A 26,646-nucleotide genomic window follows, 5' to 3' on the forward strand; every position below is an offset into this window, starting at 1 on the left:
AAACACAATAATTATTAATTAATTAATTAATTAATTAATTTAACTAAAATAAATATGCATCATAATAGATAAGAGATAATTATATGCACAAGTATGTTATAGACAGTATTAGATGTGATTAAGTTTGATAAATATGTCTTCTAATGGTTATTTAATTTATGCATATGCGTATATGCAGATACCAATGCCTCTTTATTCAAGCATATAAGAAGTAACTGGTACTAAAAAATGCCAGTTCGCAGTAATCTTAACAAGGTGCAACAGGCTATACAAGAACTATTATGTTGCTAAAGCTATTAGTGATCGTTCTACTTGTCTTCATCCGCATCATTTACGCGAATACAGATGAGACTGCTCCAAGAGTTAGAATACCTTTGGGAGGCCTGAAAGGTTACTACAAAATCTCGCAAAATGGCAGAAAGTACGAAGCCTATGAAGGGGTTCCTTACGCTTTGCCACCTGTTGGGAAATTACGATTTAAAGTACATAATTAAATTAATCATTGATATAAATATTTTTAAAGTTATACTAAGAAAAATTCCTGATTGAATTGAAAATAAACGAACCAGAAAATTCTGATCATATTAATCAAAATTTTAGTTTCAACTACAATTATAATAGATTTGATTAGAAAATTTTGATTTATTTATTTTCAATCAAATTTCAATTAATGTAACCAAACTCTTCTTTTAATATACATTTTTCGAAATGATATGTACTTTTAATAAGACGAAAGTGAATTCTTGTAATAGATAATAATTTATTACAAATACCTTATTAATTACTTTCCTTAGCTTAGAATCTAAATTTTCATAAAAATGTTCTCACTTAAAGATATTGACAAAAAATGTTTTAGTTAAGAATTTCTTCTCATTTTTCTTGCGTAGCCCCCTCGGCCAATACCAGCATGGATTGGTGAACTATCGGCTACAAAATTAAGTGCCGTATGTATTCAATATGATCAAGTGCCAGAACATCCTCCAGAGAAAGTTGTAGGTGCCGAAGATTGTTTGTATTTAAATGTTTACGTGCCAGTACGAGAAAAAGAAGGAAATAAAATCCCAATGCCGATAATATTTTGGATCCATGGCGGAGCATTCCAATGTGGTAGCGGTATATTATATGGACCCAAATATCTAATGGATCATGATGTTATACTTGTCACAATTAATTATCGATTAGGACCTATGGGTATTTAATATCAATATTATACTGATATTAAAATTATTAGCATATTAGTAAAAAAAATATTTATTACTTTTAAAATGTTATTGCTTTCAAAATTCGTTCAATTATTTGATACAAACAAGATTTAATTTGGCCAATTTTAAAACAAATGTGCAAACTTATATGTGTTGTGCGTTTCCTAATTTAATTCTAAATTGAAAATCATTTTTTTTAAATATTAGGTTTTCTCAGTACGGAAGATGAAATAGTTCCTGGCAACATGGGTTTGAAAGACCAAAATATGGCACTTCGTTGGGTATCGCAGAACATCGAATGGTTTGGTGGTGACCCTAAAAAAGTGACATTGATCGGTTTGAGTGCAGGTGGTGCAAGCGTACATTATCATTACTTATCGCAAATGAGCGCTGGACTCTTCCAAAGTAATTTTATGAGATAATGTAAAAATTAATATAAAGAAAAAAAAATCGTTTCATCTACATTATATTAAACTACTACATCACAATTTTATATAATCTAGATGGTATATCATTCAGCGGTACAGCATTTGATTGTTGGACGCAAGCTGAGAACTCTTTAGAGAAGGCCAAGAAATTGGGCGCTTTAATGGGATGTCCTACAATTAGCTCCAGAGATATGATACGTTGCTTGAGATATCGTCCAGCTCGTGCAATCGTACAAACTACAAGTGAATTTATGGTAAAACTCTTCTTACTTTTATTTCCTTGATAAAAGAACAAACGCAATTCTTGGATGAAGAAAAGAAAGTTATAATCAATCTTATAATTTTAGCCATTCTTTTTCAATCCCTTTACTCCTTTCGGACCAGTAGCTGAGAAATTTGGCGATGAAACACCTTTCATCGATAGAACACCCATTGAGATTATCAATAACGGAAACATCCAGGATATACCTTGGGTTACAGGAGTAACAAGTGAAGAAGGCCTTTATCCTGTGGCTGGTAAGATAATGCACATAATAACACATAGATATTTACTATAATAAATATATAACTTATTAGAGTTTATTGCCGATGATCAAAATCTGAAACAGTTGAACGATAATTGGGATATTCTTGGACCAGGCTACCTCGATTTTAATTATACTATCCCTAGAGAGAAGCATATCGAGATTACTCGGCTTGTTAAGAAACATTACTTTGGTACAAAACCAATCGATCGACAAAGTACAAAAGAACTGATACAAATGTCGGGTGATCGCTTCTTCGTCGTAGATAGCGAGAAAGCTGCGCGAATGCAGGCCAAAGTAAATAAGAATCCAGTTTGGTATCATTATTTTACTTACAGAGGTGCGCAAAGCTTAAGCAATGCTTACAGCGGTACCACCGTGAATTATGGTAAGCCTGTGAAATATTAATGTTCAAGAAAATTTACAATATAGATACACATACTTCTATTTAAAAAATATTTAATTAAAAAAAAATTATTTATTCGTTTTATCAGGCGTCTCACATGGCGACGACGTAGTCTATGTATTAAATACTTCCTGGGTAGATCCACTTACAACACAAAAAGATCGCGATATGCAAAAGCATTTAATCGACTTTTGGGTATTGTTTGCCACAGAAGGGTAAGAAAGAAAGACTTACACATATTGCATACGGTATTAAATGTAAACTCATACAATACAAAAATACTAATTCTTTCAATTTTTCAGAATTCCGAAGATAGCTAATGTGGAATGGCCTAGATTAGATCCTTCAAAGAAGGAACTTCATTATTTGCATATAGCTGGTCCTGATAAGATTAATATGAACAGCAATCCTAACTTTGGAGAAAAAGAATTCTGGAATTCGATTGATTTTAAGGAGAATATATTGAAGCACTCAAGAATCAATAAAGATGAGCTTTAAATAACAATGAAATAAAAAATAAAAATGTCTTTTCTAGATTAAAACTTTGTTCAAAGATAATGTTATTTAGTTTTATACATACATAAATTTATTTTATATATAATTTATATTAAATTTCTCTTTAGTTTAAACATATAAAAATAATTAGCAATTAATTTCTTGTGCAAATAAAAAATGTAATGTTAAAACTTATTGCAGATTATAAAGTCACACTATCAAGAATATCAAATCTTAATCTTAATGTGATAATCAGTATAATTAATGTTTAATGTTCCCATTTTCTGAATTATGTATAATAAAATATTTGTTAAACTATTATACATAACAAATTATTTTAAAACTATAAAATATAAGTATATTTATAGGTACAAAGAATGAGAAGGAATTTATTATTAATAGAATTATTATATATCTTCATATTTTTTTAATGAAGTAATTTCTAATAAATATTAGAAATTCTTCATTAAGAAAAAGTAATCAAATACAATTCACATTATGCTGACTGAAATAAGTTTTATCCATCTAGTGTTTTATTAAAATATTAAAATTAAAGAATATACAAGTGTGTTTTAATATTAAATCTAACAAACTTTTGTATTTTATATAAAATAATATTGAATAGTAAATTATAAAATCAAATTTTTTCAATAAAACGTATGCTATAATAATTTCTAAAAAAATGTTTAAAATAAAGGATGATAAAAGAGATAACAATACATGATCAATAAAATTATAATAAAACTATAAATATGAATATATAGCGTTACATATAAATAAAATATGCCATTTTTTCAGAACTAAAATATTCACAGTCTTTTATGTGGAATCAGTTGTACTATTTCTATAGTATATAAGTAATTCAAATCTGCTAAAATCTTTGTTTTAAAATTTAATTCTTTATAATGCTTTGAGATATCGAAAATTTTACAAAATCAAGATTTTGTGAAATCAAGATCAAGATCAATAGTTTAGAATCAGAACTTATATTAATAAAGCGTACTTACTTAAAAATTTCATAAATAATATTCTAAGACATTGCATCTAATTTTTATTTACTAAAGATAATAACAATATGTAACGATAGAATTAGTTTTCTTTAATTAATAATCAAAAATATGCTAAATCCGATATTCATAGTTTTTATTTCAAGATTTAAGTAATGTCTAAAATATAAGAATCGACTATGAATATTGATCTGAGTATTAACAATTATTATGTCAACTTATATTTGACGAAATCTGTTTCCTGTCTTAAGATACCAGTCAGGATAAATTCTATATCTTGTACCGTAACAGTTTTCGGTGCTTTAGCAAGAAATTTTTTTGCGTTTAGCAAATCTTCTTTACGAGATAAAATCATCGTTCTTTCGGGCCATTTAGTCGGTGGACGTAATAAAGTTTTTCCTCCACAAGACGATATTATATCTATAAGAATACAAATACGAATATTTGTATACTAGAATATTAGAATACAAATATTTTATATAAGTTGATATAAAAATATTTCTATATTACCTTTTAATTCTTTTATAGGCGGTGGCCCGACGTTCGGCGTCAATACAACGATATAGCCGTCTAGCATTTTTTTCTCTCTAGCTTTATCAAGACTCTCCCTCAGTTTGAAATCATACTTGGTTTCGGCTTCGAGATCTTTTAATATATGCTTTTCCCAATCTATAAACTCTTTCTTAGTTTTACTTTCTGTTAACCAATCGATCGCCACTATGGGTACACTTTTTGCCAACGCGCATAAAAATTTGTATGTTCGACGAACTTTATCAGTAACTAAAACGGTGCACTGTGCCGGATCTTCCACTTTACTTCCACCTGTAAAAAAAATTGTCAACAAATAGTAAAATAACTATTAATACTATTGCGAAGAAATCTATTCATTTAAATGTAATTTATTTAAATTTATACTCACCTAATTTTTTAACAATCTCACTATAATTTTCTATTACACCCGTTATACCCGTAAATAAAACTTTATGTTTCATTGCGGATGATATGGAATTATTTAGAATCGAAATACTCCTGCGCGTTCTAGAAGGTGTTAAAATAAGAGATGTAGTTTCCGTACTTGTATTTAGACTTGAAGCGCTCTCGTCAATTAGTCTACAAGTATTTTGATTCGACTCCATCTTCTTTCTTGCTGTTCTCAATCGTGAAGATCTAGAATTTATCGAAGTGTCACTTTCAGTACTACTTTGGCTACTTTCACCAGTTATGTTTTCTATGGAAATATCAATAAGTGAACTTGTAGAATTCTTAATTCGAGAAGGTTTCTTAAATATTTCTTCTTTTCTTTTTATTGAGATGACTTGTGATAGTGAAGAGATTGTCGTTTCTGACAGCGAAGAGATGGAACTTTTAGCAGGTCTTTTACGTTTAACTTTTGCTACAGCATTGTCAAGTTGTGTATTATCATAGTCTTCTATCTTAGACGATAAACTACTCTCAGTTAAAACAGAATTTATTTCGATATCTGAATTTTGTTGTTTCTTGCTTCTGGTTCTCAATTCTCTTTTAAATATTTTCGTCTTACTACCTTCTCTAATTGATGAATTCTTATTCCATGTATTACTCGGAACTCTTGCCATAATATTTTCAACTTCTTGCGATGCATTATCTGAATGGCTCTTGAGGCTCTTTAAGGGACTAAGTATAATTTTCGGAACTCTACTGAGTTGCTGATTCGTCTGTGTTTCTGTCCCTTTGGTTGGAGCTGGCTTATATTTCCTATTATTTTTACTTGCAGTTACATCATTGATATGTGTTATGACTTGATTATCATAAATTGTCTGCCTGGTTCGTTTAACATTGGATCTCCCAGGATAAACATTTCCATCCGTTCTCATATTTAAGGAGATCTCTTGAGTTTCTTCCAACGTAGTTTTAGATATTATTTTATTATCTTCGGAAGACTTTATATTTTCAGAGATATTTTCACGTGATCTTATTTTAGCAATATGTTCAAGGATATTCGGGGATTGCCTATCGGTTGTGGTTTTTATGGCAGTTCTGCGACTGCGTGTAGAAACTGGACATTCCTCAGCGACAGTTTTACGTTTTTTCGAAGTAGTTTGTTCCACGCTTTTTTCTATCACATTTGGAGGTATCTTTTTCTTACCGATAATAGATTTTGTTTTTGATTTTGTAGATCTGGTTGCTTCATAACTGGTTGTTTCTTTCTGAAGATCATGTGGACTCTCGTCATTTTGTTTGCTGAAATGTCGTGTTATTCTTGTACTGATCCATGACTTTTTCGATTCATCATCCGTACTTTGCTTTGGATTTTCCGACATATTTGATAAAACACGTGAACTTTCCTTGTTTCTTTTTTTCTGACGTTTCGGACAATTATGTTCATTACTTAACATTCTATCTGCAATTTGTTGGAATCTTTTATACGTGGATTCGCTGGAATCATCAGATTCAGAAGTGTCCATTAAGCCTACTATTCTGTCAGTCATTAGATTGTCGTGAACAAGATTTGACTGATTATCAATGGATGACTTATTGTGTTTGCCAGAGTTATCCTGTTTACGTAATGATTTTCCTTTCAAAGGTGTACTTTCTTTTCTTTTACTTCTTGCGATATCTCGTTTAGATTTTGTGCTACGCACAGTTGATGTCGATGATGCAGAAGGACTCGCTGGATTTAAAAGTGTTCCTGATATTCTAACAGCTGGTAAGCGCGTTAGAATGTCATCGTCACTCTCATACAATGTATCCAATATTTGCGCACGTTGTCCATCGTTTTCTGATGGGCAAGGTGTGCAAATTGTTTTCTCTTTTGCAACATCGACTTTCAATTTGATTGGATCACTTTCCAACTTCAAGATTTGTTTCCTCATTTTCGATGTGGGTTCATTATCATATTTCATCAATTTTGAACTTCGAAGACTTCTTTTGTTATTTCCACTTGAGATGATTTTATTTTTGTCGTTATCGTTTAATGTTTCCATTATTGAATCAGATTTGTGTTTTGTCTTGGCGATTCTTTTTTTTTTCTTGTTAGATTCTTGAGTTACATTATCATCCATGACTTTTTCATTACTTGCTTTAGATGTCTGGGAAAAATCAGCGTCTTGACCAAAAGAAGTTATATCCTTCACAGAGTCTAGGAACTCTTGTGTATCTTTTAAAATATTTCGCTTTCGTTTTGTAGTAATAGTAGAAAAATAAGTATCTGAATTTTGAGATTCAGTCTCTGTCTTATTTACATTATTCGTATTTATTTCATTATCTAATAAATTATGTGAACGTTGATTATGGGATATATACTCTTTCTTTTCTGTTTGTTTTTGTGGCACATTACATGTATCTCTATCATTATCGTTGGCTTTATTAATAGAATCATCACTTTGCGACGACAAAATCTTTTCCAAATACTGCGTCGACATATGCGGCGATTCGTGAATGCTATTCATATCGTTATTTACATCATCAAATATTTCATTGAGTTTTTCTTCGAGAGTGTCATTTAAATTTACTTGAGAAGAGCCTTTTTCACGAGTGGAAATTCCCTTTCTTTTATTTTCAATTTCACCGATTACTTGTGTAGGCGCTAGCTCATAATCTATGTCTTCACAATCAAGATTTTCTGTTGTGCGATAGTCAACTGATTCTGCATTAATAATTCGCTTGTTTACATCATTTTGATTATTTTTTGAGGCCAAGTCTATAGAATTATTCGGAGAAATTTCACGTGATAAAATGACTTGAGTAGGCGCTACATCATCAATATCTGGCACAGATGTACTCCTTTGATTATCATGATTGTTGTTTATAATTTGTGTCGGCATATCACTAATCTTAGCTTCATTAATTTTATTAGAGTTTTGTGATTGATCAATTGACCAATTCGATGTATTATTAGTTACAGGATTGTTCAATTGCGTTTGTACATCAAACATATCTTCAGATTCGATGCTTGTGCCAGGATCATTTTTATCATTTACAACTTCATCAGATGGTTTATTTAACATTCTTAATTTATACTGCTTTTCAGGAAGTTCTGCAATATTTTCATGTGTGTCTGTTTCCGAAAGCGTGTCATTAATTTGTTTCGAGCGAGGCTTCTTTTTGGAACCTTTGGACATTATTACTGCATCTTTCTCATCAGTTTCAGAATCGTCCGACATTAAAGCTTCAAATTTGCGATTAACGCATTGAGTAGGAACTTCGAAAATATCTTCATCGTTTTCTTCAACATTTATCATGTTTTGCACATGTTCGACGTTGCTATTCTTTTTCGACAACATTTTTGCAAGCGGTTTCGGAGTAGACGCATTAGATGCTTGCATTTCTTGCTCATCAATGCCCTCATTAAAGAGCTCTAATAAACCTGATGACTCAAGCAAATAAGCGCTCTGGTTTAACGATGGAGGAAGTCTACTTTCAACTCTTGATGAAGATAAATTCAAATATTTACGATTTCTGGAGCTGGATCTCGGTGGCTTTGTAATATCCTCGTGATTTATCCCGTCCTTAGTAGTATTTGCTATATCGTTTCTATCTTTTTCCTTATTTGCTCGATCATTACTAATCTCATTTGCCATACCATCCGTTTCGAATTGATTTCGAATTTCCATATCGGATATGTCTTTATTCTGCTCGCCTCTTGCAATGCTGTTTAATTCAAGTTGAGTTTCCAAATCAGATATATTTTTCGCAATATAGTCATCATCGAACTTTTGTGTCTCTAAATCATGAATACTGCGCCCGAGTTTAGTTAAATTTTTCTCTTGACTGTTACCCTCGATTTCAGAATTCTGAGCATCGCTGCTACCTTCATCAATGTTGTCAGTATCAGCTTGCGTTTCCATAGTATGAATATCCGTCATAAACTTCTTCGCCGTTACATTTCGAATACTGATATTATCTTTTTGAGTTTCCATTTCATTAATATTGTCTAGACAATTCTGAGTTTCTATATCATGAATATCTGTTACAGATCTGCCAGCTGTTTTGTCGCAAACATTTAATTTTGGCAGTTGCTTGCTACTTTTAACATTCGTTTTAATTTTGGATTCATCAACAAGATCACCTTGTGTCTCCATATCATAAATGGAATTTGATGTCGTTTTATATTTTTCATCAAACTTTTGCGTCTCTGCTTCATATATACTAACTTGATTCTCACTAACATCAGATGTGTGCAATGCAATGGCACTTAGCAAGTCATTGCTCTCATTTTTGGAAGTATTCTTTTTATTAATACTTGGAGATGGACTTTGTTGCGGAACTCGCGGTCGTCGAAAGACGTTGCGAGTCTCATCATTTTTCTGAGTTCCAAAAATAATGGATCCATCGTTGTCTACACTGGATGAATTATTCTGCAAATGAATATATTCCTAATTTTAGTTCAATTAACATCAATATTATACAACCAACCAGGAGATAAATATTACATGCTAATCGCAAGTAAAGCACTTACGAGTGATGAATCTGGTGTATTAGGAATTATTATATTCGCAGTTTTCTGTCGCGATGGTGCAGGTGTTTCTGGTATTACTTCGTCGTTAGCTGGACAGTATATACGATAAGTTGCACGCACTCCTCCGAATTCAATAACACTTCCATCCTTAAGTTCGTACGAACGATTGGGTCGTAGTATTAACTGTAAAAATAAGAAAAAATTCTATTAATTCATTTCTTAAAAATTATCACAATGTTTTTAACACGTCATTTTAAATAAAGCATTAAGATATTTATATAATTTATATGTGTATATGTATATTTCACATATGTAGTTTACTAAGAATAATTCTTTCTCTATCAATTAGTTATATGTCTGCATGTGTGAGATTATATGACATAGCTTGCATATCAAAATGATGAAATGACTCAAAGTTTCATCGATATAGTTATTAACAATTAAAATATGTAGTGATTACATTATTAAGCTTTGTTTTGTTGAGAGATTTCAGATCACAAATCCAGATTGATCCTCGACTGCTAGCTTCAATTTCTGCATGTAGTTTTGACACGGTCTGAAAAAAATATTACAAATTTTTTTTAATATTTGGTATCAAAAATGCTTGTTCATTATTATTTTACTATGTATAAAAAACAAAATAAAAAAAAGATACAATCTATCCATCATAATCAATCCAATCAAAACCAATAAAGCTTTAAATAATATCAAAGGAAAAAACTAAACATTTTATTCAAATTATATTTAAGTTTTATTTTTGTAATATAACTCAATTTTATACATCAATTTATAACAAGTTCTTATAAAACTAAAGAATATTTTTCTTCAAGCCCAACTTATAAAAATTATCCTCAACTAATTTCTTATAAAAATAATAAAAAATATGCTGAAACTTACCTCATTTCGAATAACAATGTTGCAGATATCAAGTCTACCAATTTTTGTAATTCCTGTTTTAATCTGATAGTCAGTGGAATTAATGCTTAATGTTCCAACCTATATTTTTTAATAAAATATATAACGTTTTGTTAAATCGTTATGCATTAAGTATTATTTATGAAATGAAATATTAGAAAATAAAATAATTCAATATCAAACATTAAGACATAAAAAAGATTTAAGATTTAACAAATATAATATAAATTTGTTATAATAAAATATATTCTCTCTCTCACTCTCTCTCTCTCTCTCTCTCTCTCTCTCTTTCTCCGCCCGTTCCTCCCATCTTTCTCTCTTTCTCTTCAACTTTACATTTTACTATTAAAAAACACATTTAACTACTTAACCTGTACTGATTCTTCCTCCGTTAATGCATGTGAATCAGTAAATAAATTATCTTCGTCCTCATAAACTTGCGTAGCTGAGAAATCCATTGTTATTAACAATAAAAATTATTTTTTCAATTAATGTTTAATCACACTTGCAAGACTTTTCTCCGTAAAAATCATCATCAATTCACCTTCACCATTTAAATAATTACAATGTATAAGCAAGTAAGTATTCCATAAATATTCACTTTATAATAATAACACTTAACAAAAAAATAATATTAATAAAATGTTACATAATTTTACATATTTCTTAAATAATCGACGCAATCGACTAACTGCGACTTTACTGTCCAGACAATTACGGCTTTTACCGCCAAAGCGTCAACAAAAGTAAGACAAGAGAGGAACTTATGCCCATGCTTATACTTAATTCAAATTGGACGTAACAAGCGTCAGACAACGGAACAACCAATCAGTGATATTTACAGTGTCGTAAAAAAAAATATCGCCTTGCTGATTGGTGCGTTCAGTCTGAACTAGAGGCCTATTCTTTTTGGCTGACTTTTGCATCAGTTCATCTTTTTTCTTTTCTCTTTAGGAAGAAAGACCTTCCGTCAAGTAGTGGAAGCAACCAATCAGTGAAGCGATACAGGCATTGGCATAAAAAATATTTTTTAGTGCAAAAAGTGTAAACAACACGAAACAGACCGGAAATGTTATGACATGTGTCATGTGTGTCAACAGTAACCAACTTACATCTGACAAAATCAGTGTTACCAACGTTAATTTGACTGTATATTTTTAAATATAGATATTTGTAATGATATTTTTTAATATTGTAATATTAATTTTTACAAAAGGATAATTGCAATTTAAATTAAATAAATTAAAAATAAATTATTAGAGAAAGTTAATTGGATCAAGCATTAAATTAACATGGTGCTTGAAATACAGTATGTACAATTATTTTATGAAAATAGTATTCTATTAAATAAAATGAGATAAAATATTGGCTTTTGTTATATCTATAAAATTATAAACAAAGATTTTTCATAATCTCTTTCCCTTTTTCTATTTCTTTCTTCTCTCTCTCTCTCTCTCTCTCTCTCTCTCTCTCTCTCTCTCTCTCTCTGTCTCTCTCGCTCTCCCTCTCTCGTATTTTTTTTGCACATGTTGTGTTATTATTCATTCATGCACTCATACAGTTATGTACACATTTAATTTATTAATAAACTGTGTTCGAACTGTAAATTATTTATGTCAATGCGATATTATTCATTTTCGTAACGACGTAAAATAGTTCGCAATTAAAATGCGCTTTGAAAAATCATTTAAAATGATTAAAATATTTTCCCGCAGAAGCTTTTGAGGTTAAGATGTGAAGAATGTTATTAAAAAAACCGTACTCGTTTGTGGCTGCTTTCAGGATAATTTTGGATCACTTGAACTATCGTTAATTAATCTAAAGAGTTGATTTCAAACTGCACCACGAATCAATTATAAATCATTAATGCTTTATGATTACTGAAATGATGAATATTGAAAGTGAATACTGAAAGAATGCTGATTGAATGACGAATGTCCTATATTATAGAAGAATAAGTTGCTAATGTTATCATTTATAAATATTTTCGCGAAATCTTAATATCTGCTATAACTTTGGCTAAGTATGAAGCATAGTTCTCAAGCAGAATTAATAGCATGAAGCTGCACACATGTTTGCTATACATCTCCTTGTTAGTTTTGCTCTATATTTCTCATGGATCAAGCAATAATCACTTTAACTTAAACAGCTTTGAAAAACATGACAATAGTAATTGTAATGCAAAATTTTCACTACATGAAACATTCATCTCTCCAAACTCTTGTCATGATGCTCATGATGAAGAAGTTCAAGTTACCTTTTCTTCTAGTATAGTCGAAAATGAGTATATAATCAAATTTAATGGTTATTATAAAGCACATGCACGAGAGAATTATATAAGAGCCGTGTTAAATTCGTCTAATATTAAGAACTGGAAAATCATACCGCATAACAATGCAATATCCATGTATCCTAGTGATTTTGATATTGTACGTTTACAAGAAACGGATAAATACGAAGGACTCAGAGCTTTAAATAATCATCCACTTGTAAAGACTGTGTCATCGCAACGACTTATACATAGAACTTTAAAATTTATCAATATAACATCAAATGATTCTGATGTTATAGAATATGGAAACTTCGAAAGAAGAATCAATGTAAGTTTTGAAATGTATAAAAATAAAATAACTATGTGCGTCTAAATTTTTTACATTAAATCATGTATCTAATATTGTTAAGGTAAAACTTAATTTCAGAATGTTCAGTCTGGACAATCGACAAATCGACATACATCTCGAAAGTTATTAAGAGCTATACCGAAACAAATTACTTATCTGCTCGAAGCTGATGTACTATGGAAAATGGGCATTACTGGAAAAGATATAAAAGTAGCGATATTTGACACCGGGCTTGCTGCTAGTCATCCACATTTCAAAAATATCAAAGAAAGAATAAATTGGACGAATGAGAACACTAGGGAGGATGGCCTAGGCCATGGGACATTCGTGGCTGGTGTTATTGCATCATCCTCCAGAGACTGTTTTGGTTTTGCTCCAGATGCAGATCTTTATATTTTCCGCGTTTTTACAAACGATCAGGTACCTCTATCCTTCATGTTTCTTTCCTATTTGTAATTTTAGATTTAAATTTGAGACTTAAAAAAATTTGTATCTGAAACATAATAGGTGTCTTATACCTCGTGGTTCTTGGATGCATTCAATCATGCTATACTTCGCAAAATAACAGTGTTAAATTTGAGCATTGGTAGTCCAGATTTTATGGATCAACCATTTGTCGATAAAGTATGGGAGGTTACAGCTAATGGTATTATTATGGTATCGGCAATTGGCAATGACGGGCCTTTATATGGGTAAATAAAATAATAAATCTTAGAATTTGCTTAAAACTTCATATACATATTATCAAAATCTGAAATCGCTCCTCTATCTTCAAAGTAATCAGTTTTTCAAGATTTAAATTTCAGTTATTTTTTATTTAAATTCGAGTTATGTTTCTTCGATTTCTTATGTATTTAGAAAAACTGAGTATGATTAATTTGTATATCACGGCATTTCATTTGCATAGCACTTTAAGTAATCCTGCCGATCAAATGGATGTGATTGGTGTAGGAGGCATCAATTGGGATGATCAAATAGCAAGGTTTTCTTCCCGCGGTATGACTACTTGGGAATTGCCTTATGGATATGGTAGAATCAAACCTGATTTAGTCACATATGGATCAGGAGTAAGAGTATCTGCTTTACAGAACGGATGTAGAAGTCTTTCTGGTACCTCTGTTGCTAGTCCCGTTGTTGCTGGTGCGGTTGCGTTATTAGCTAGTGCATTTATAGAAATAAATGGATCTAAAATTAATAAAGAGAAGGTAATTACGATTTTTTATACTTATGCATCAATACAAATATCGTTGAAATATTGTACAGAGAGTGAATATTGAAAAACTAATCTATTGCATTTGTGTTTAATAAATAATAATAAATAAATATTTTTAAGGTAACACCAGCAAGTATGAAACAAGCGTTAATAAATTCAGCCCGTCGCTTACCTGGAATTAGTATGTTTGAACAAGGTGCAGGAAAATTAGATCTCTTGCGAGCATTTCATTTTCTACAGTCATATATTCCTATCGTTACACTTCATCCAAGGTAAGTTTTTCTTTATAAATAACGAGAAAACACTTCTACACGATAGCTAGTGTAATTTTTTGTTTTTTACTTACTATTGATATTTGTTTAATTAATTAATTCTGTTGACTCACTAATTATAAATATTATTTATATTATAAATATTATTTATATACATATAATGCTATAATAATCGCGTATATTAAATGATAAAATAATCAGATAAAATAAATAGGAATATCGATAAAATTTTGATTACAATAATCGATTTTTTGCTTTTGTTAATTAGCTACATAGATTTGACAGAATGTCAGTATATGTGGCCATACTGTACTCAAGCTGTATATCATACTGGTATGCCAACAATAGTCAATGTAACTATAATAAATGGTTTGGGTGTGGCTGGAAATATAGTAAATCTTACCTGGCATCCATATATTGGTAATGGTGAACATATTGATGTGGCGATAACATATAGTGATGTCTTGTGGCCATGGTCTGGCTGGTTAGCAGTCGCTATAACAGTCCCATCAACATCTCACGACTGGCAGGGCATAGCGCAAGGTTTAAACATTAATTTCACTTTTATGATAAATTGATTTGTATTTATTAATAGCAGATTACATTTCTATATAGGTCGTATCTCACTCACGGTTGAGAGCGATGGCGCAGGTAAACCACGGCAATCAACTGTGACGCTCCCATTGCAGGCAAAAATTATACCTACACCTCCTAGACAGTGAGTAAAATTAATACTTTTGAACGTGATGTACCGAAAAATATATTCGCAAGGATATTTAATAAATTATCTATATCTCTTATTATCTCTTCAGTAAACGTATCTTGTGGGATCAGTACCATAATTTGCGATATCCACCCGGATATTTCCCTAGAGATGATTTGCGCGTAAAAAACAACCCTCTCGATTGGAATGGAGATCATATACATACTAATTTTAAAGACATGTATCAACATTTACGTAATACCGGATATTATCTTGAAGTGCTTGGTCATCCATTCACTTGTTTTGACGCGAGAAATTATGGGACTCTGCTTATTGTAGATACAGAGGAGGAATTTTTTCCTGAAGAAGTATACATTTATGTTTTATAAGATTATGTATTTTCTATATGCTCATTTATATATGCTGACGTGAAATGGTTTCAATTGCAGGTGACAAAATTAAAGCGAGATGTAGAAGAGAACGGTTTATCAGTAATTGTATTTGCAGACTGGTACAATGTAGCAGTCATGCAAGAAATTAAATTTTACGATCAGAATACCCATCGATGGTGGATACCTGAAACCGGAGGTGCCAATATTCCAGCGATAAACGATCTGCTTTATCCTAATTGGGGTGTGGCATTTAGCGACGAAGTACGAAACGGTCAGTTCACCCTTGGCCAGCATGCGCCAGTCATATTTGCGTCTGGCACTACGTTAACTAGGTAAAATATTTTATATGTAGGGAAATTAGTTTAGATTGTATACAGCACATTTTTTTTATATTTATTCAGATTTCCAAAGGATGGAATCGTTCTGTATGCAGATTTATATGATCAGGGTCAAGAGCTTCTGGAAAAAAAATCAGGAATACCTACACTTGTACCGATACTCGGACTTTTACAAGTGACGAATGAGAATGATGTTGAAGCGGCATTTAATGTTAAATTTCATAATGAAATACAAGCAGATCAGAATGGTGAAAAAAATGTCAAAGATACGACGAGTACGTCCGGTAGACTCGTTGTTTATGGAGATTCAAATTGTATTGATGACAGCCATTTACAAAAATGTATGTATTACAAAAAAAATATTAATGAAAATATTATAAATACTGATAAATATTTTTAGAAAACATTTTAAATTTTCCATTTCTTGAAACATTCTGAATTGTACAATTTCATTGGATATTATTTATTGAAATGATATTGTTATTCATATTTAGCCTGTTTTTGGATGCTCGACGCTATTTTAGAATATACAACAACAGGATACGTACCTACTGTTTTCATGGATGAAAGTCAGAAAAAGCACAAGACTGTTAAAACGACCAGTAATATAGAAATTGGAGAATTACCATATCGAATGAAGGAAAATCATTTTAGTCGTCATAGTAAAGTATTAATAACTAACGAACCAGCAGATAGTTTTAGATCTCTTCCGTTATGTACCACTCCTATCTATGCCGTTCCTGTACCAGTCAATGAATCTGTGCCAATGTAAGTAATTTTACGCATATATAAATATTATTTCAATTCCAGATACATTAAATTTGCTCAATTTTTTTCTTGTTCCTATATCTGAAAAGTAAATGCTAGAAGAAAATATTTTAAAATTATATTCCACTTACCTTATAATTATAGCTGAAAGAATAGAAAATTAGAGGCTACAACTAAAAATAGATGGCTTTAATCTTTAGACAACTAACATTTTTTTCAATAAATTGGGATTCTTTTTTCTCAAATATTTTGCTATGTAAGTAATGTACACATTGTCCAAAATTTCGAGATTTGTGCGGAGCCACAAAAGTGGTTTTCCCGGCCGGAAACATACGATCAAATAAAAAATGTTTTTCTCAAAAATAGAGTATTTTGGGGGGTTTTTGATATCGCTGATTCCTATTCTGATCATATAAAATATTTATATGATCTAATTTATAAAATTTCGAACCTTAAACGCAATATTAACAATGAATATAAATATATAAACTCAGAACTTTCCTTTAGCATTATCCAGAGCTAACGACGTGGACGTAGAAAGTTTGTAGCTCCTTTTTGATTATTTTTTTATTTGGTTTTTGAATTTTTTATTTTTTTTACTTTTTTCTTGTTTTATAATTTTATATTTTTTAATATTTTTTTATTTTTTTGTATATTTTTCAATATATATTTTTTATACGTTTTATAATTTTTATTTTTTAATACAATACACACATATATATTTAATACATTTAGTATTAAAAATATCACTAAAAGTAGTAGTATTTTAATTCAAACTCAAGAGCCACAAAAGTGACTTTTTCAGTCTAAAAGTTCAAGTATTCAATAGATTATGTACTTGTTCTATCATTACTAATTGTTTCTAGATTTTTGCGAACATCTTGAATATTTTTTTTTTTTAATTTTTTTCACAGAGAACTTTACAGGTCTCAGAAGATGGTTTCTGTAGGAAATACTATGAGCGCAGTAAATTCAGTAATGCAAGATACGGACACTTTTTGGCTTAAGAGACGAGTTGGTGGTGCTGGTATTTCTACGTTGCAACATCTCGACACTGATATTATGGCTTATGACGCGAAAGAAATTCAGGAAGAATATGTGATTATACACCAATGGAGTTACGTAATAGTGATAGTTATTATAATGACAGTTATCGTGTATTTGTGCAGTTATTTGGGATTGAACAGATATTCGCGCAGGAAACGTGCTATACTAAGAATATTTGGAGCCATTCGAGCGTTGATTGTGCGTAGGATACCTATACAAATGTAATTTGATAACTTTGCAAGAATTATGTATTGTATTTAAAACACACATAGTCAATATAATTTTTTTAAATAATTGGAATATATATTTAAATTCCAAGAAATTTGTATACAAATTAGACTATGTGCCTTTAAAACATACAACGTGAATTTGTAGATTATGTAAATTATTTTGATATAAAAAAATTACACGTAATTACAAAAACAACGTTATTTATTGACTTTCTTAAACTAATGAGACAACAAATAATATTAAATTGTACATTTCGCTTATTATATATTTTAAAGTCTTTAACCCCCCCCCCTCTCCTTCCCTCTCTCCTAATCAGTATTCGCTCTGCAACTTCCTTAACTGATAGTCGTGTATTTCATATTAATGTATTTGTTTAACGTATTTGTTTAACGTATTAATGTATTTGTTTAGCACAATTGAACAATTTTTTTCATTTTAAAGATCAAAACTTGAAAAAAACCTCATGTAAATGAAAATATGTAAAGTTGTGAAAAATATTTGTTATAAAAAATTTTTCACAATGTAATTGAGAAAATGTCCGGATTCACTGAACTCGCAAATACTGATTAGAGCTCACAAAATTGTAATGTAAATCGTTTTTTACATTTTCTTTCTAAGAACATTTTATTAACTGCTTTATACATTAATTATAAAATGGATTATAAGTAACCCAGTGCGCTCTGTCTTGTTCTGTTGCAGATTTATGAGTAGTAAAAATGCTTTTGAAAACTTCCGACGCTTTAGGATCTTTCGCAACACTGTAATCACTTTTAGCTTTTTTATAAGCAGGATCATCGGCCTCCTTATTGTTCAATTTAAGAATAGCTTTATCCTCCTTTTTCATCTTTTTCTTAGACAATTCATCTGTTTTCTTTTCTTCTGTTGAGATATCATCCTCCAATTTCTTCTTCTTTGACTTCTTTTGATTAACTTTTCTAAGTATCGCTCGCTTCATCATGAGGTCCACGTCATCTCCTTCTGCATTTAATATGACTATGTCCGTCTCTTCAAATGATTGCTGACATTTGTGACACGACTGTGAAATTTAATTAACAATATAAATAAGGACGTGTAAGAGTTGGTTATAAAGATTGCACAAATAATAAATTAAAAAAGTTAAGATATAACATTCGACTATAATTAAATTAAATTGTAAAATTTAACATTTTTCTTGTTATAAAACTTATTCAGTATTTATTATTTATTTTCGTTATATATACAATAACTGAATATTTTTACTTACTGTACTCTTTACTTCTTTGAGGGCACGTTCACTCATTACACAGCCACATGACCATAAGAAACAGAATTTATATTTTCCATTCATTTCCAAACCAATGACTGGACAAATAAATGGGCTTTTGCCTCCATCGTTGTAACGGTCTCCTTTCTCAGCTTTATCACCATCAAATGCTGGATTTAGTGTTAAATTGAGATTCCTTACATCTTTCAAGTTCTTAATATGTACAGCAGATTCCGGAAGAGTATTTCGATCCAAAAGACCTTCCAACACAGCTTCTTTACTGTACAGACGACCTAAACCACAACTCACGATCGGTGATTGCAGTGGTAATTGCCGTATCGTACAGTGCTTCCATTTAAAAGCTAATTCTGCTTCTTTGTCTTTCTGTTAATAGATATATACACACACATATAGGTATGCAACATAAATAATAATATACAAAAAATAAATAATTCATTTCCTTTTAAAGTAACTTTTTTTACATTGAAAATAATTTAAAGAGATTATAATAATATAATAATTTATAATTTAAAGAGAATAAAATCAGCTCAAGATTGCAAAATAAAAGAATAAAAAACTGAGATTGATATTGTATGAGGTATTTTTTTTTTTTAATAAGAACTTTTCTTCTCGTTTCAATAAATACTAAATACATGTATTTAAAAAAACGAATCTATTAAAAGCAATGATTCTTAAACCTGTTCTACAATGTTTTTTTGTTTCTTGCTTTTTGTTATTTTTTACATTTTGTCTTTTTGCTTCTTATCTGGATTTTTGTTTTATATTGCCCGAGATAAAAGTTAATGATAATGAACTTCGGAAGAAATACATAGCAAAAAATATAAAGATTGCAAAGAAAAAAAACAAAAGGTAAAAAACAAGAAACAGGAAACAAAGAGCATATTGTAGAATAGGCTTTAAGATTGTTCGCATCCCATGCTCTGACATGCTCCTATCATAGATCCTTCCAGAGAAGTTTCTCTCTAATCTTACTCACTCCAACGAGCGCGTTGGAGTGAATAGAAGCTATGATAGGAGCATATTGGAACATGTTGAGCGATGCGAAATTTCGCTTTAATATTCAAGATTGTAGACAGAAATTTCAATAGAAAAATCAATAGAAAAACTTCTCTAAGCGAGGTTATAGACTTTCCAAATTTACCTGTTCCGGTTTCCTTTTCACCCTAACGAGCTCGTCCCTGCGAGGAATAGTGCCACCATCGCAACCCATGACGACACTTCAGAAATATCTCAATATATTATGTAAATATTTTCCTCTTCTTCTCTCGATTCCAACAAAAGACAAGAATGGACAAGAATAGAATGAATGAAATACTCCAAAACACAGCAGAATATTATTTATGAAGCGACGCGATCGTAAAGAAATGGCGTACTACACGTCATCGTCATCACACACAACGACAGTGCTGCCAATCGCTCCCTTAAAATCACTTTCTTATGATGTAGATTCTTACATTTCTCCATTCAATTATTACAATTTCTTCCAATCGGTACAGCGATAAATGACAATAAGTAACGACGGACGCAAATGGAAAGTTGATGTGCGACTCCGATTCTCAATCTGCTGAATCGGCCGAAAAGGCTGGAAAAGGCTGAGTTGGCGACACTGCGTCGCGGAGTCAGCTGACGGCACGGCGTTGCGAGGCTACGGCGGCTTTAGTTGTCGGGCGGGTCGCAGGGCAGCAGCACGCAATCTGTCATCACGTGAGTGGTCACAATGGTCTCTGATGGTCCTGTCGTCGGCGAACAGCGTCGTCCAGCCTGCAAGATCCTCTGAAGTCTCTTCGGTGGAAAGCCGACCTGGCGACCAACTGCGCGACATCGACGACGATAACGACGAGGAGGAGGCTTAGCTATCTCCCGCTGGTACGTAGCTGATTACATTCATCTCGACGAGACGCACGCACGGGCACGCGCCTGTCGATCTCGTTCCCGAGGCGAAACGTCAGGGATTAATCGACGTCGTCGAAAACGATCCGCAAAGATTCTCACCGCGTGATTTCCCGCGTATAATTCTCGTTTCGATTTGCGTCGTATGTTCATGCTCTTCCGCGCCCGCCGCCAACGCATCGCGCATTATCGATCCCTTCGAGAGGGCGGCTCGAGGTCCGCCGACGCCATTGGATTGGTGACGGCGGCTGTTTTTCTTTCCTTCCCGTCACGGGATTCATTCGTGTATTTCTTCAAAGATCTCATCTAGAAATCTCTTTCAAGAACGCGCCGTTCTTTAACGCCACTACTTGTCGCGAATAGTTCCTTTTTTTTTTCTCTCTGTCTCTTCGCTCTTAATTCGATATCGATCGGCCATACACCGTGGGTCATTCGTATATACGGTCACGTGGAAAAGGCGCCTAATTACATAACAAGCTTCTACCGTGCCACACCCCCTTCCGTGCGGCTTATCTAGCTATCCACAAATTCCCGCGAATTTAATTCAGACGAAAGACTTCCATTCGACGATCACTCGGTGATTGTCTATGAGTCGTCTTTTCTCGGCTTTCTACCTCGACAGCTGCGCAAATGCAAGCGGCGCGATGTGCCCAGTTCGATGCATGATAGGATGGCAGCAGGTGGTTGTCTGGAAGAGATCAACCCTTTACATTTATGGAAATTACAAAATGATTAGTTATATTTATTGAATGCAGCAATTAAAAATGATATAAAAGGGCGATTTTTGAGAGTAAAATTATTTTTTATAATACTTAAGTAATTTAATTATCATATTTTTATGCATACTTAGCTTTGTTCTTTTTAACTGAATTTATTGCACACAATTTATTTTTTCTCTTTTCCTTGCCAATATGGAAAAAAAAGAGAAAAGATAAATCGTGCAAAAAGTTTAGTTAAAAGGAACAGGTCTCTTATCTAATTTTTCATGAAAACCAAGCAATTAAGTAATACATATGTACACTTAAAAAAAATTCGTTCGTAATTTGTTTATATTTGGGAACAAGGTCGTTTAAGAATTTTAAGTTAACTGGTGTCGCGATGTATTTCAGGTTTATTAGAACTTCAGTAGCAAAACACACTCATTCATGATGACGGAATATTGGCTGATTTCCGCGCCGGGAGACAAAACCTGTCAGCAGACGTGGGAAACTATGAACAATTTAACATCCAAGCAGCACTCTCTATCAGTGAACTACAAATTTCACATCCCGGATCTGAAGGTTGGAACATTGGATCAGTTGGTTGGTTTGTCAGACGATCTAGGCAAACTTGATGGATATGTGGAGCAAGTAACGCGCAAAGTGGCGACGTATTTGGGTGAGGTTCTGGAGGACCAGAGGGACAAGCTACATGAAAATCTGATGGCCAACAATAGTAAGTAGAAGAAATACCTCGTTATCTCTTGGGCCTTTATATTCTTTCGACAATATTTTCCATATGATGGAGGATCAAGTTATTTAACCAGGGGTCCAAACCATTATCTAGATTTATATTCTTCTATTCCATTAATTATATATTTATCTTGATTATTAAACAATATTCAATCTAATTAATAATGTAAGACTGTCAATTCCATTTGAAATATTATGAGATGTAAATATTATGAGATATTACATATTCATTTTAATAATAATTTAAATTTATATTCTCTATCTTGATGGAGAATAGAAAACATAATATATACGCTACGCTAAAAGATACGAATTAATAGAATATTGCAATTCGCACTGTCCAATACTGTTTGGGTAAGTGTACATTGCATATGTCATCTATGATTTGATCAAATACATAGAAGCAATTTTACGGATTATTATTGTTATAAAATATTTTGGACCCTTGCCAACAGGTATCGATCGATTGTCTATGCATCATTTTCTTATAACGCTCAAACTTAGAATAATACAGTCTGTTGATTAACTAACGCACCAATGAATACTATACACGACACGAAACATGCACACTACTTCGAGTTACCTTTTTTATCAATGATCTTTGATATATATAGTCAGTTCAGTTCTCAGTTACTCCAATTCAATTACTCCAGATTTTACTTGATTTTTTGGAGATAATAATAAGTTTTAATAATAGAAAGTTTTAGAGAAATATAATCTCCATTTCTCCCCATAATGCCCCATATCGTAGTTTGATAGAATGAAATAACAATTTTGTCTGTATACACAGTCAGTACATACAAAAAATATGATATGTTGCATAATGTTAGAACATTTTGCATGTTTTAATAGTTTAACTAGGAATACAGACAAAATTTTCCTGTAGTATATATATATATATATGTATTAACATATATATACATATATGATGCATATCATAGATTGAAAATAACTGTTTTAAATCTTTTTTTTTACATTATCTATTTACGTATAATATAAAATAATTATATGATTAAAGTAAAATGATTAGCGATATATTTTTTAAAACAATGAATACTTTAATACATATTTTAATGTACTTATATATTTATAAGTTATCTATATATGTGATATGCTTCATATATTAGTACATAGATATATTCGTAGAATGCTTATTTATGTGTTTGGTTGTTTCCGTTTATTATCTATGACAGTATCTTATTTCTAAATTTGTGATGTTGCTTGGCTTACCTTTTATTTAACTTTGACCACATTAACCCTGTTTCCCCACCCTTTTTATTATTTTATTAATAAATGCCCGTATATATGCACTACGCAAAAGTTTGTATTAGGGTATAAAGGAAAAAAAGATGCGTCTCGAGACACGAATAATATATAAGATAACACATAAGAGACAAACGAAACAAAATATGGACAGATCTGTGGAATTATTAGACCACCACGCGTGTCAGATAAAATTTTCCGCAGGACGCAAGAAGTTGCTTGGGTTACTGTGGTCACCAAGCTCTAATTAGCCACTACAAGATTTCATTTTCCTTGGTTCTGTTGTCATCAGTCCTTCTTTCATATTACTATGTTTGCGATGCACCATATAATTTCAAGTCGATGATTGTTACTTTTTTACTTTCCAGTATATACATTTTATGAATATTATCGATTATATTTTCTCGAATATTCTTTTTGTTGCTTATTTTTTCTATTTCGTCTTTTTTACTTTCGCATTATATTGGAGTATTTAACGTTTAATAAGGTTAATACGAGAAATCATATTTTATATTTTATATTAAATCAGAAATTTATGTATTTTTAATTCTTTTTTGAACACACTTCAAGTTAATATATAGAAACTTATGACTGTTCACAAAGGAGAAAGTTTTTGATCGTATACATGATATAATTTATACATGAATTTGTAACTAAATTTTAAATATTGTAGAAGAATATTCAAAGTACTTGGTGATCCATTAAATTATTTTGCAATGTTATTATTGAACATTGTATCGTTATGATCACGTTAGAAAAGATCGCTACTTATATTTTTATATCTACATACATTTTAGTACATCAATCGAGTTTGATAAATTGATATTAAATTACTGAAGTCAACATTTAAATCTGAACTTCGTCGTTCGAGTTGATTAACGTAAGATAATCGGCGTTAAATACTTCACACTTTCTTCTCTTGAGTTATTTTTCATTCAGTTTCGTCAGCATTGTCGTTAGGCATTTGCGTAGGAGACAATAATAGTTGAGCAAGACAATAAAAAAGATCGCGTGGAGATTGGGACTGGGCTGTAATGGATAGGTCAAACATCAATGGATGGGGAGAGCTCGAGCTCCGAAGGGGGTCCGGACACCCCGCCAAACACCCCTGTTACACCATCACACAAGACTACGATGGAGCATCACAGGCAGTGGAGGGAATTGGACAAGTCCGAACCAGAGCCGGCCGCCTGTTTAGGTCAGCATCATCACCAACATCATCATCACCATCATCACCATAGTTCCCATAAACATCACCACGATGGTCATTTCTCCGCGTTTGAAAAGAAGCTGTCGTACGATCTTCAGGGCATCTGTGATATCAAAACTCAGACCAACAACTATATCTCGTCGATATATTCATGCTACCATGCCCATTGGTGCGTTGCTTCTGTATCTTCGACGCCACGCTCCAGTCCCATTCCCGCGAGTCCGACCCTCTCTTCCCTTTCATCGAACTGTAGCAGCGAAGGAGAGCTTGGGTGGCAGCAGCCGTTACGTCCGCGGACCATCACCGAGAAAGATCCAGATCGATCTACCCGCAAATCGGTTGGAGGTGATGATGACGACGACGACGACGATGACGATGCGGATCAAAACAACGACCAAGACCAAGACCATAGTGGCAATTTGCCGAATCCAGGTACCCATCCTGCCACTGGCCAGCCGATTCAAGATCCTTTTCCTTTTTGTCCTTCTCCTTCTTGATACATAGCTGCAAAGCTTTGTTCATCCCGTGCACCGTGTCTCGATGATCTAGCGACTGAATCATTATTATGTTTTCTTGAGAAGTAAATGTAGGAAAATTGAAAAAACGAAGAGAGATTGTCAGATTAGAGATATCTATTACAAGATGGTAAAAATACATTTGGAAAAGTCTGGAGATAAAATAGACAGAGAAAAGGAACTATTTATTTTGGTGTCAAAGTCTATCATATAGTAAATATAATGTAAGTGCATTTAGTAGTCTAGTTATTTCTTTAAATGTCTTTGCGTTTTACATATCTCTATATACGTATATTGCAAAATTTTTATGAAAATATCTTTCTAATTTGCTCATTTTAATAAGGAGGAATTATTTATTGCTGATTTGGTTTTCACATTAATATTAAAATTACTATCTTAATCGCGTAATATATTTTGATTATATAAATAAAAATATAAAAAAATGTTATAATCTTTTAGTAGCAAGAAATATATGACAATCTCTCTTTGATAAAATAAATTTGAAAGCAATATATCTCTTTTTCGATTGTAATAAAAAACGTTTTCTAATTGAATTTATTTAATGAATAATTAATAAACTGGAAGCTATTAAAAGGAAAATTCATCATTCCGTAGCACATCCTAATTATGATGTGTGAGTGTGCATATCTTTTTTTCACAATTGATTTTCTTCAAGAAATTCCGCTGATATATCTTTGGTTTTTGACTCGTTTGTCTTCACTCTTCCTTCCTCTATATTGGTTATGTATAATTATATTGCAATTTTACATAACCATTATATTAACGTATAAAAGCTCGATATTCCATTTTGGTGGATTGATTTGTATATTGTATCTAATTATCCACCAGACAAGCTTTTTCTCTTAATTTTGCTCTTTTTTATTTGTCTACAGCTTTCGTATATCGCTTTTGCTGTCATAAATTATAGCAACTTTTGTTAATAATATATATAAAATAATATATATAAAATAATATATTTAAAATAAAATATATATTTATATACATATGTTATCATTTATGCTTGATTTCGTTTACGCGCGCGCGCGCGCGCGCG

General features: G+C 31.7%; 6 protein-coding genes across 6 annotated transcripts in view; 4 read left to right on the forward strand and 2 right to left on the reverse strand.

Moving 5' to 3' along the window:
* The window catches only part of LOC108694250, an 11,090-nt gene extending 7,664 nt beyond the window's left edge, over window positions 1-3,426 (forward strand). Inside the window, exons 11-18 of the mRNA XM_018203614.1 lie at window positions 265-482; window positions 888-1,191; window positions 1,410-1,607; window positions 1,706-1,884; window positions 1,978-2,146; window positions 2,207-2,542; window positions 2,649-2,775; window positions 2,863-3,426. Of these exons, the coding sequence (XP_018059103.1) occupies window positions 265-482; window positions 888-1,191; window positions 1,410-1,607; window positions 1,706-1,884; window positions 1,978-2,146; window positions 2,207-2,542; window positions 2,649-2,775; window positions 2,863-3,058 (1,727 nt within the window). The 3' untranslated portion in view covers window positions 3,059-3,426. The remainder of the gene's footprint in view (window positions 1-264; window positions 483-887; window positions 1,192-1,409; window positions 1,608-1,705; window positions 1,885-1,977; window positions 2,147-2,206; window positions 2,543-2,648; window positions 2,776-2,862) is intronic.
* An 844-nt stretch (window positions 3,427-4,270) lies between these two features.
* LOC108694530 (uncharacterized protein MAL13P1.304) lies at window positions 4,271-11,041 on the reverse strand. The gene is made up of 7 exons (XM_018204102.1): window positions 10,786-11,041; window positions 10,397-10,495; window positions 9,960-10,055; window positions 9,500-9,682; window positions 4,982-9,398; window positions 4,573-4,884; window positions 4,271-4,482 (listed from the first exon to the last, which is right to left on the reverse strand). Exons 1-7 carry the CDS (start codon window positions 10,870-10,872, stop codon window positions 4,271-4,273), a joined length of 5,406 nt encoding a protein of 1,801 aa, XP_018059591.1. The 5' UTR covers window positions 10,873-11,041.
* A 1,205-nt stretch (window positions 11,042-12,246) lies between these two features.
* LOC108694260 (membrane-bound transcription factor site-1 protease) lies at window positions 12,247-18,473 on the forward strand. Its single transcript, XM_018203635.1, has 12 exons — window positions 12,247-13,014; window positions 13,114-13,455; window positions 13,543-13,727; window positions 13,943-14,240; window positions 14,369-14,520; window positions 14,789-15,063; window positions 15,136-15,238; window positions 15,333-15,591; window positions 15,673-15,947; window positions 16,017-16,294; window positions 16,448-16,721; window positions 17,636-18,473. Exons 1-12 carry the CDS (start codon window positions 12,472-12,474, stop codon window positions 17,991-17,993), a joined length of 3,342 nt encoding a protein of 1,113 aa, XP_018059124.1. The 5' UTR covers window positions 12,247-12,471; the 3' UTR covers window positions 17,994-18,473.
* Window positions 18,474-18,496: 23 nt separating this feature from the next.
* LOC108694528 (protein RTF2 homolog) lies at window positions 18,497-20,624 on the reverse strand. The gene is made up of 3 exons (XM_018204099.1): window positions 20,405-20,624; window positions 19,243-19,626; window positions 18,497-19,035 (listed from the first exon to the last, which is right to left on the reverse strand). The coding sequence occupies exons 1-3, from the start codon at window positions 20,471-20,473 to the stop codon at window positions 18,643-18,645; spliced, it is 846 nt and encodes a 281-aa protein (XP_018059588.1). The 5' UTR covers window positions 20,474-20,624; the 3' UTR covers window positions 18,497-18,642.
* A 281-nt stretch (window positions 20,625-20,905) lies between these two features.
* Window positions 20,906-26,646, forward strand: part of LOC108694275 (V-type proton ATPase subunit C) — a 9,493-nt gene continuing 3,752 nt past the window's right edge. The window contains exons 1-2 of the mRNA XM_018203658.1: window positions 20,906-21,129; window positions 22,263-22,587. Coding sequence (XP_018059147.1) covers window positions 22,299-22,587 — 289 coding nt within the window. The 5' untranslated portion in view covers window positions 20,906-21,129; window positions 22,263-22,298. The remainder of the gene's footprint in view (window positions 21,130-22,262; window positions 22,588-26,646) is intronic.
* On the forward strand, window positions 24,921-25,574 carry LOC108694276 (SKI/DACH domain-containing protein 1-like). Its single transcript, XM_018203659.1, has one exon. The coding sequence runs from the start codon at window positions 24,921-24,923 to the stop codon at window positions 25,572-25,574; it is 654 nt and encodes a 217-aa protein (XP_018059148.1).

This window comes from Atta colombica, unplaced genomic scaffold (assembly GCF_001594045.1).
Source record: "Atta colombica isolate Treedump-2 unplaced genomic scaffold, Acol1.0 scaffold12, whole genome shotgun sequence".
Classification (NCBI taxonomy): Eukaryota; Metazoa; Arthropoda; class Insecta; order Hymenoptera; family Formicidae; genus Atta; species Atta colombica.